Source organism: Poecilia reticulata, linkage group LG6 (assembly GCF_000633615.1).
Source record: "Poecilia reticulata strain Guanapo linkage group LG6, Guppy_female_1.0+MT, whole genome shotgun sequence".
Lineage (NCBI taxonomy): Eukaryota > Metazoa > Chordata > Actinopteri > Cyprinodontiformes > Poeciliidae > Poecilia > Poecilia reticulata.
Window position 1 is genome coordinate 21,902,957 of NC_024336.1, and position 10,350 is coordinate 21,913,306.

Consider the following 10,350-nt stretch of genomic DNA (forward strand, 5'->3'; position numbering starts at 1 on the left):
GCCCACAGCCCGCCATCCCGTCTGACATCTCGTACCTCACCAGGCGAAAAGAGTCCATCTGGCACTGGGGTTTGGAAACACGAAACAACCTGTTACAGGGCTTTTCTCTAAACTGCTGACTGRTCTGTGCGTCAGTATCTGTTCATTTGTTTATGCAACACAGCTTCTATCCTTGAAAAAGTGCATCAGCGTCAATAAAAATTCCTGCTGATTGAACTGGATGTTGACAACAGTGATGCCACCTGATGGTGACGCATGCCCTTCTGGATAAATTAGAGACTCGGTTTGGTATTCATGTGCGATCACGCATGCAGCGCATTTATCTCCTTTTGACTTAAGGCACTGCAGCGCRTTCTCACACCTGGGTGCATGGCATGGTCCTCTGCTCGTTCCTCCTCCTGTAGAGATCCTCCAAATCATCCCACCTGCCTGCTGTGTGTGTGTTAACCGGCTGCTGAGGTGCGGTGACACACATCACCAGTATCTGTTTGCTGTCGAGAGGTTGGCCCATAATGAAAGCATCGTACTCCAGGTCGGTGACCACTGGCATCAGTGTTGCACTGCAGCAGCACCTCCTCCTCCTCCTCCRCCGCTCCTCCCCCCGCAGGGCAGCTCTCAGCAGAGCGGGGCACGTTGCGAGAGGGACGCAGGGAGCAGCAGGCCCCCTGTCTGCAGGACCACAGCTAGTTTCAGGCTCCAGGCTGCGAGAGAGAGTCACTGACCTGGGAGACGATCGACGACCAAAATACGGTTGAAACCAGATGYTTGCATTCGCTTTGTGCAGAAACACACACCAGATCTTAGCATTTGACATTAAATCGGACTCAGTGTGTTTCCGGTTTTAGGTCAATTAAGATCATATGTTTGCTGCATTCCTAGAGTAATAAAAGAGGGATTTTTTTTTTCTTAGAAATGTTTACTTGCTTTCTTCAAATTCTCACTTTTGCTGCATTTCAGTAAACCAGAAACACACCCGTAGACGTATTTTTTTTATTTTCAGGTAACGACTCAAATGCAAACCGCACAGAAACACACAATCTTACAAAGTATTTTTGGTCTAGTTTCTGGTGCAAAATTAACTTACAAGTAACTTTTCAGCAAGAGATGTGAGCTTGTTTTGAGACAAATATTCCTTAATATTGATATAGCTATAGATGTCTTGTTAATCTACAAGATTAACAAGACATTTTTATTAGTTATCTGCTCCACTGGCATATTATTACTTATAAGCTAATACTTTTTGATCAGTATTAAAGAACAGTTGACCTAAAACAAGCTCATATCTCAGTRAAGTGTCTCTCTGATTCTTCTAAGATGGAGCATGTGGAGATATTTCTGTTAATCCTACCTGACCTAAAACAGTACACTTCTGTCYGATTTAATACCAAACATGAAAAATAATTATCTTTTTTAAACAGTTTATGTAAAGAGGGTCTTACCCTGGTTCGATGTTGCCATGGATTCGAAGGGGTCCAATCTGTGTGACAGGAGTCTCCTTTCTGCTTTCCTTAGGTCTCCTGGAAACAAACAGGTGTGAACTGTAAAAGGATCGTTTGWTGAGGTTTGCATGCCTTTTTGCATCAAGTTTTGTTGTTGTAGTATTTTTTTTTTTATCCGTTCCCTATTTCTGGAGATTTACTTGGATTTAATTTAGGGGTATCATATTAAGGGGGCTAACAGGTTGTATAATTTTCTATTCACTTCATATGTGTTTGAATATCTAATTAACTCTAAATAAAAACAAAAAAACAAACACTGAGGCTTTTGATAAAGTATGAGATGGTTACTGAGGTTAAAAACAAACAAAACGTTTTAGATACTGTATTTATTGGCCGAATCTTACCGAAGGTCACCCTGATGATTTATTAATGAGCTAATAGGACACCAGGACAACTCTCTACATCAGTCAGCACCTCTGCATCTGGACGAGGCGATCCTGACGTTCCTCTGCCGAGTGGCATCCTTCGTGACTCTCTCCGAGCTCATCCCTCCTGCCTCTCCCGGCACGCCGCGACGCAGCCGCTGCGCGTTCAGGTGAGTTCGGGGAGGGGAGGGCAGCCGACTGCGGCGCTCGTCTCGGCCGGGCCCGCAGCGGGGCCCCTGGCAGTCGCTCCGCGTTGGGACACTTGATACCTGAAGGAGARGGAGAGGTCACTGACGTGCGCTGCCACCGAGTGACACGAGTGACCGTGAACAGGATCCTGATGGAACTATTCAATAATGTTGAGTTTGCAGGATGAGGTGATACTGGAACGTTTTAGCTTCAGCAAACTACTCCTTACAAGCCCACCAGCTCGGATTGGCTCAGCGTTCAGTTTCTGCACCAGGGAAGTGCTTTGTGAAGAGTATTATAGACACATTATAGGCGCAAACAACCGTCAAGTACTGAAAACGATGACTAGAAATAATTATCCCGCCATACTTCTGGCACCCCGTCTAGTGTGGCACCCGTATGTGTTGCATAGCATTTCATGCTGCCTTGCACCATGAAATGTGTCTGGCGTTCAGCATCCTTGTGCCACGTTGTCATGTAGAGATAACGTGTGGATGAATTCAGTTTGTGGTTACCGACAGCAACGCGATAGTAATCCAGCCAGCCCTCCGCAGCATCCCGTACTCTCTGCTGAAGCCTCTGCAGCTCCCGCACGGCGTTTCTTCGTCGTCTCCACAGAGCAGACGGCTTCACCTGCTGCTCCTCCTCTCTGACCACCTGGTGAATGGAGCCGTAGAAACTGAATTCAGGCACTTAAGGGAGATGTTCATGTCAAAGGTATTGATAAAGAAAACTGTGATTTTGATCTAAAATCCCTGCGTTCTAATCAGAGGTGTGTAAAGTACCCAAAAATTAAGTAAAGTAAAAGTAAAACCACAGTAAAAGTAACCCTTTTTACTTTTACTGTGGTAAAAGTAAAAAGAGGCAGTCCAGAAGATTACTCCAGTTAGAGCAAAAAATTACTCCAGTTAGAGCAAAAAAGTATTTGATGAAAATGGTACTCAAATACTGAGCAACTGATCAAAACATACATTTTTAATACTTAAAAATGAAAAAACTGTATATTTTAAACATTATTACAAAATTTTWAAAAATCMGGCAAAATGAATARATACATTTCCAAATCAATTTCTTGCAATACAAAACKTGTTAACTGTTGTTAAAAACTGCTGCTGTGTGTCTGYGTCTGGTGAATGTTTGGTTAAAACAAGCTTGTTGCTCAGGTCCAGGAATTTAACTCAAGTAAGAGATACTTCATGATAAYTTACTTCATAGTAAAGTTTTAATCAATTTAAAAGTAAAAAGTACAGTGGAGTAAAGCCACTACTAAAAGAATGTTTTTTTTTYCCAAAAGGKTATTCAAGCAAACGTAACTTAGTAAACGTAACTATAGCTACTACCCCACGCTGGTTCTGGTGCAGTAAATAAAAGATCCTCACAGGTGTTTTCCTCAGGCTCATTTTGTTCTCTGAGACGCCAGCGGGACTTTTTTGCTTCTTTAGCAGACGAAGCTCCTGAGCAGCACCTGAGCTGAATTTGTTCTCCGTCTGCAAACAGGGCTGCATGAAAAGCAGATTTTAGAGAGGAGAACCTTTTTATTTTTGTAACTACAGGAGAGTTATGATCTCACCACTTTCTTCATCTGGCTKTCATTAGCGACAAAACGAAGAGGAAGGTGAACACTCTCCTCTTCGCATCTGAAGCTGAGGAGGCCAGACTTCCCACTGAGCAGCTTSACTGAGATCTCCTCTGAGACCTGCAGGAATCAAAGAGAAGAGCAATAAAATAATATGCAGTATGCTGAATGAACCGGTTMATAATCTGATGACCAGAATCTCACGGTTTGTGGTTTTCAACGACCACTAAATCTACTTGATGCATCAAGAAATCTCAAGACAAAACGCAAACATTTCCGTTGCGGTTTCTACAACATGTCTGTGTGAATGCTTCAACAACATCAAGGTTATTACWTCACTTATGGTGTTATTTCGTTTTTACATGGAAAAAAAAACAACAAAAAAATCTTTGCTCATCTTTTGTTTATTCAGCTGGTAATTCCCACCTGCATYGTAATATTTCTCCTCAGCGGGCGATATGTCGGCCAGCTCCACTCCTCCGTTGTGTTTCCGTAATTGTCGAACCTGAATCCTCCGGCCTGATCCCACACGGCCGAGATGGTGGAGCTGCAGGAGCAATCCAACGAAGTGTGCCGTCAGAGCGATAGCAGGTTTTAAACTTTATAGTACTACTTCTGTATTTATAAATACAGACAGAACAAATAAAACATTTAAAATTAAAAAATAATTTTCCGTTATACAAATAATGCTACACAGCTACATCGTTCTTTGCTACATTATTACACTGAGCTGAGAGAATAATTACTGACTGTTAAACAAAATCTGAATATTCAGTGATTAAGTCCAGAAACATCAGCACCAGAAATGTTTATGAGACTTGAACAAAGAAATGCAGCTATAAAAAAGTTTGAAAAGTAAAACTAATAAGAATAGAAAGCAAAAAATAAATAAATTGCAGGTCTGAAGTGACCTGACAGCGTCTGTGACTGCGCCGTGTCCAAACGCCGTGATGGTCAGAAGAAYGGCGGGACGCTGGYCGTCRCTGAACACGTTGGTGTAGARACCTCCGTGAGGCAGAYCGGAGYGACTCTGGCACACCGCCAYGCAGCCGGACGGGTAGCTGAGGCAGCAAGGTCAAGGGGTTAAGAGGTCAACTCCTCTGACACATTTTGCGCCGTGTTTACTTGGACCGCCGCCTGACATAAGACAATTAGTAAAGGATACTAAATGAACGAGGAGCCGTCGTTGTTCTGGTAGTGCAGCTTCCTCTGGACCGGACTCTGCAGCTTCACTTCTGGTGTCTGGGGCAAAACGTCAACCAGAGGGGCAACCGCCATCGTTCTTCTTCTTCTTCTTCTGTCATTAGTAAACTCACCTCCTCCATCACCATAATGATGGACAACAGGAGCTGTACTCGGATCTTGCTCAGGTGGAGGCAGATTTCTACACATTAGGCCCATAATCTTGTTTTAGCTACAGTGCCTTGCTAAAATATTCATACCCAAGTACTGCAGAATTTTAAAATTCTGMAGTACTTTACGTTGGTCTTTGCAGTGCAGCTATTCCCTTTAGCTTCTATTTGTAAGACCTGCATAATGTACAGTAGCGCCTCACTGGCCACACAGTTATTGAAGCTGCAGAAGTAGAGAGTAAAAAACCCACTGTGGGTTCCGGGCCGCCCTCAGTCGCTCCACCACCCACCGGCTCACTCTCGCGCTCTCAGGCTCGTCACAGCGGTGCTGCTCTGGCTGAGYGATCCCACCTGGACACACACCACATCCCGCTGAGTGCAGCAGAGACGCAGTCAATGACACCAACCCTGCAGCGCCGCGTCGTACCTGCGTCCTCACAGCTCCAGACCGAGACGGAGATCCTGACGGCTGTGGAGTTCGGAGAGGGAATGAGTAGCTTTGTCATCCTAGCGGCCCGGTGTCATTTATTCACACATGTTAGATTTGTATGAGCACGAAAGTCAATGAGCCAGGAGTAACTCGATAGCCTCGCCATCGTCCATTAACAGAGAGGAGGGCTTCTGTGCTACACTCACACATCTGATCTGGTAAACCGACACCTTCGCTTCCACAAGGCTGCACTTCCACAAGCGGCCCTACAGGAGCGTTTACAGCCACAAGCTCTTACTGAAAAGTTTGTAAATTGGCAGTGGAGTAAATACTCAGATTTTAGTGATGCTATTTATTTCAGCATGACTTTCTCTGTGTGKGTTCGAAAGATACTTGACGMTTGTCTGGTTTCRTGTTGTTAAGAGGGAAATGCTTCCACCCTACTGTCGCCACATGCTTGCTCAGCAGAAGGGATTGTTGTAAAGTCAGTGTCTTGATAACAGAAATCTGTTTACCAATTAATCAACTGAATCTGGTGTCAGTRTGTTCCAACAATGACTTACATTTGACTACCGTATGTCTAATTAGATCTGAATACGACAATATGAATATAGTTAATCTGGTTTTATTTGAACCGGATTGTGACCAAACATGATTYCCGTAGCATTAGGTAGGTATGAACTAAMTCTGCTTATCTGGTAAAATGCATTTATGTCTTGTTGTGATTGACAATAYGTAATTTATTTCAATCAAATGAAGGGCTAATTATCCATTTRATACTGGAAGAACACTTCGCTATTAATCACATAAAAAAGTAACATGTTCAGGAATGYGTCATTGTGGACAAACCTTATGTCCACAAAAGGTGCATTTTTGCAACTAATTTGAATAATCAAAGGAAAATGATATTTTCATCATTTTTGCATCTATTTTCACGTCTCCATCTGTACTTATTGGATTTATTTTTCTCATCCTGTTTTGTCTCAGTTTGAACATTCTGTGGTAAAATAGGTGTTTTAGGGACTTATTGTGGTCACTGTCGGTGTTTCTTTGTGTCGACTCCATGCCACTTCAACTAGTTTGGATTTATTTGTTTGTCGTTTAAAACTCTAGCGACATTTTTTTTTGTCTTGTTTATTATATATTCTCACTACTCTGTCATCAAATGTCACAGTTTATCTGCCTCAAGACAASTGAATTATTATTTATTATGTTTGTATACATAATTCTTTAAGGCCTAAATTCACCTCATGCTAAATTTACCTCCTTTTGAACTTCGCTTTTCCTTTCTTTCACTCTGATTCGCTGTATCTTTTGTGAGAAATGAACCAGCATTTCTCTCCACGCCAGAGTTCCTCTCTCCTGCTTCCTCCCCGGCGCCGTCAGACACCCCCCGGGGTGTTTTCTGCGCCTTCGGGGATTCTTTGGACCTCCTCCGGTTCTCTGTCATCGCCGCTGGCCTCCTCAAGCGGAGCGGCGCCCCTGCAGTCAGATCGTGCCAGGAGTAATTCAGGATATTGACAACGCCGCGGGGGGCGCGGCCTTCCTCCGACCACTTATGCTGTGAAAGTAGACGAGCCAAGTCGTTTAATAAATGAGGGGCTGCTCGCCTGTAGGCGTCCATCGGATCCCTTGGCGCGGCGCTGACAGATGATGATGATGAAGGCTCACGTTCTTCATCCTCACAGGCTATACCTGAGGGGTTCTGGCTGCTTGAATTGTTACTTCCACCTTTTTGGYCCCCCTCTTGCTGACTGTGAGGAAATGGGYTGATGTGTTAGACGCACAGCTCAGCAGTAAAACTTAACSGGAAGGATCTTACCACCTCAGTGGTKCGTCTTCCGGCTGTGGTCCCGCACTTCTTATCATGAAATGTAAAATGTTGCCTTCAATCCGACTTCGCCTTGTTGGCTGTGGGGAGGTAAACAGTGAATGTGGATTGATTTCTTTTAAAACACAGCCTGCAGAGTGAATGTACGGAGGCCCACCTGGTCAAAGAAAAACACGGGACCAGGTCTGATCGCCTGCGCGCCAGCAGAACCCAACATCTGAAGGAAACAACCCGAACTTAAGCAATGAAATTGGTGCAAATATTTGAACACCTTTTATTTAGATTAATCAATGACATTAACACGTAACAGACACTAAAATAGGCAATATTTGTCAGTTTATTAATCAGCATCTGCAAAAAGCCACAGCTGGATTCAATAAGATTTCAGTAGATTTTTTATGTGTCTTAAACACAAACTATGTTTTTATTCATTTGTATCAAGTGTGCAATGTTTCAGGGTTGGTTTGACTACCATACGACGTGTCTCACTTTAATACAGGCKGTGTAGCTTAAATDCTAATAGACAGGCTATTGAAAATAATCCTTTTTATGTTTTTTTTTTTTAACAGACTGAAAGTTTCTTGACTATCAAGCCGTGTCTTAAAGGSTCTCAGCTCAGCGTAGAACAATTTGGGTTTAAAGAACAATCATACATTGAAAATGTTGAACCTGAAATGACCAAAGGAAGAACAAACTGATTAAAAATGGTGAAATCAACCTTTAGCTTAGCAGATGAGAAATGCACAGATAGCCACTGTGTCTTTTTCATGGCTATGCAACCCAACGTTATTGACCTGACAAGAAGTTTATTTGCAATCCAATGTCACGACAAACAGCTCAAGAACTACTTCAAACATTTTGCTAAGCTTAATGCCTTCGTGTTTAGGGTTTATAGTAATAGCTTACACTTGGTCACMCGCTGGCAGCCACAACATTTATACGGATAAGGATTGTGACTGAAGTGTTTCCATCCAGACCAACAAACTGGAAGTTTTCTGCTCTTCTTCCCTCTACATACAGTGGAAAACCTAGAGCAACAAGACACCAAGTTTCAGGAAGTCAGCAGGACTTCAAAAGCTGGACCCGCTCCATTCAGAATTTGAAGAAGAACCAGAACAAAGGGAGAAACCTGAAGCTCTGCTCTAACAAAGCTGAGCTGTAACACCATCCAGTCGGATCACCAGATGACATTTCTTGTTTTAAAATCCGAATTTCCAGGTTGTAATATCGACTTCATCAACGGAGAGCCTGGTTTTCTGTCTCTCTGTTGCCTGAGGACCAGAAAGTGAGGTGGTGGGCTATTTTCCTCTGCTCTGTTAATTCTTATAAGATACAGTAGAAATAAGATCTTTTTGTACAAAATCCGACGAAGCAATAATCATTTATTACATTGAAACAATCAGACGCAGCAATCTCCCATGGCATACCTTCATTTGTTTTTTACTTTGCGYTAATTATGTATAATTGTAATTACAAAGTGCATTTTTAAGCTGATATTGAATACCAAATAAAAATTCCCTTTTTTATTCCACGTGCACTCGTTACACTCAGTAAAAACAAAACAGCAAGAAAAACATCTTCAGACCTACCTCTTTCCTATACTGTGCTCACCTTGTTGCTAGGATACGGACTCCTCTGCTCACGTCTTCTGCTTTACGCATCATCGATTCATCAGATGCAAAGGSTATCTGTCACAGTGCAAACAGGAAAACATCATCCCGGATAACGGTGAGGGCCCTGAGACGTTTGTAGGCCCGCGGAACAAGAACCGTGCTGGCCGGGCTGCCGCCGTGGCAGTCAGGTGTTCGCCGCCAGGTAACCCGAAACCCTGACGCGCCTGGAAGCTCAGAGAAAGTGATGAGTGCAACTTTGGGAGGCCACCTGTCATGAACACACACACACACACACACACACACATCTGAGCATTTGAGCCGGGACAGGCTTAACGTTGAACTGGGGACCAAAACAGGGTTTGACTTGAAGTCCAGTCACTGTTTCCTTTTTTCTTCTTAGTTTGAACTTTATGGATTTCACTATACTCACTCAGTGTTATTCACACAAAATGTCATAAAAATATGATTGAACTGCAGTAGCAGGAACAATGAGTCTACTGAGTCTTAATAYGTTTTAATTACATTTAAAATTAGTTATTTACTAATGTCAATGATTTTCAGTTTTTCTCGATTTCTCAGTTTAAAATTTTAATTCTCGTCCCTGTTAGTTTAACCTCTTCCACATTCAGTCTTTCGTGAACATCGCGTCAGCAGTTCACGAACATCATGATCAATTCCTTCCATCCGATTCCCTGCTGACCATAACATTATCGTTTGACTCATGTCATCTCGGTCCAAATGAACTAAACTTGTGAATGCCGAATAGTCATTCCATATAAAACAAACAGTTCTCGTATGATCTCCAATGAAAATACTGAACTAGTTGTCAAAATCTCTTTCTAGTGTCGCCAAAATCTGAAACAGTAAACTGTAATGCTGAAAACAAGGTTAAAACCAACAGACTATCTTCATAAACAATGTGTCAGATAGATACAATAAATGAATCGCCCGTTGGAATGAATAMAGTTGCCTGGATCGGAATGTGAATCTGAACAAGTTTGACCAGGATAATCTTGATGACCAATGAGCAGCTGCAGCATTCCTGGCCTTTAGTGGACAGAATCTATCAATGGGGGTCTGAGTATGGGGCAGTTCAGACCCAAAAGAATAAACCCTGATCTGCACCTTGAACAAGTTTTCTATGGCTTCTATGTGCGTGCGGTCGCTTTCCTACTGGACCTGCCAGGGCCGGATTTACAAGCAGCGTGGTTCTCCTGGGCCGAAGCCAGTTTTGGTGCCCTATCATCAAGGAAAATGTATTTTATTAATGCAAATTACAATAAATTGACAGGTAGTTCTATACATAAGCAGATACGATTTGATGCATGAACGGTTTAATATGCCTCCTAGCCAATAACTCCATGTTGTTCCCAAAGAAATCAACTATAACTTCATAATTTTAAAATATTTGAATATTGTTTATCCTCATAAAGACCCGAAACTATTAATGCAACTCACCTAATTTGACAACATAAGCTGTATATAAAGTTTTTTT

General features: G+C 42.6%; 2 protein-coding genes across 2 annotated transcripts in view; one reads left to right on the forward strand and one right to left on the reverse strand.

The window, feature by feature from the left end:
- The window catches only part of LOC103466367 (uncharacterized), a 13,362-nt gene extending 4,430 nt beyond the window's left edge, over positions 1–8,932 (reverse strand). The window contains exons 1-16 of the mRNA XM_017305172.1: positions 8,854–8,932; positions 7,400–7,459; positions 7,234–7,322; positions 6,675–7,165; positions 5,409–5,450; positions 5,233–5,332; positions 4,795–5,013; positions 4,541–4,690; positions 4,056–4,176; positions 3,624–3,749; positions 3,433–3,552; positions 2,569–2,710; positions 1,914–2,133; positions 1,440–1,517; positions 362–722; positions 7–64 (exon numbers count right to left, since the gene is read on the reverse strand). Coding sequence (XP_017160661.1) covers positions 7–64; positions 362–722; positions 1,440–1,517; positions 1,914–2,133; positions 2,569–2,710; positions 3,433–3,552; positions 3,624–3,749; positions 4,056–4,176; positions 4,541–4,690; positions 4,795–5,013; positions 5,233–5,332; positions 5,409–5,450; positions 6,675–7,165; positions 7,234–7,322; positions 7,400–7,459 — 2,377 coding nt within the window. The 5' untranslated portion in view covers positions 8,854–8,932. The remainder of the gene's footprint in view (positions 1–6; positions 65–361; positions 723–1,439; positions 1,518–1,913; positions 2,134–2,568; positions 2,711–3,432; positions 3,553–3,623; positions 3,750–4,055; positions 4,177–4,540; positions 4,691–4,794; positions 5,014–5,232; positions 5,333–5,408; positions 5,451–6,674; positions 7,166–7,233; positions 7,323–7,399; positions 7,460–8,853) is intronic.
- A 78-nt stretch (positions 8,933–9,010) lies between these two features.
- The window catches only part of LOC103466339 (methionine aminopeptidase 2-like), a 9,594-nt gene continuing 8,254 nt past the window's right edge, over positions 9,011–10,350 (forward strand). Inside the window, exon 1 of the mRNA XM_017305542.1 lies at positions 9,011–9,057. The gene's annotated coding sequence lies outside the window, so the exon portion shown is untranslated. The remainder of the gene's footprint in view (positions 9,058–10,350) is intronic.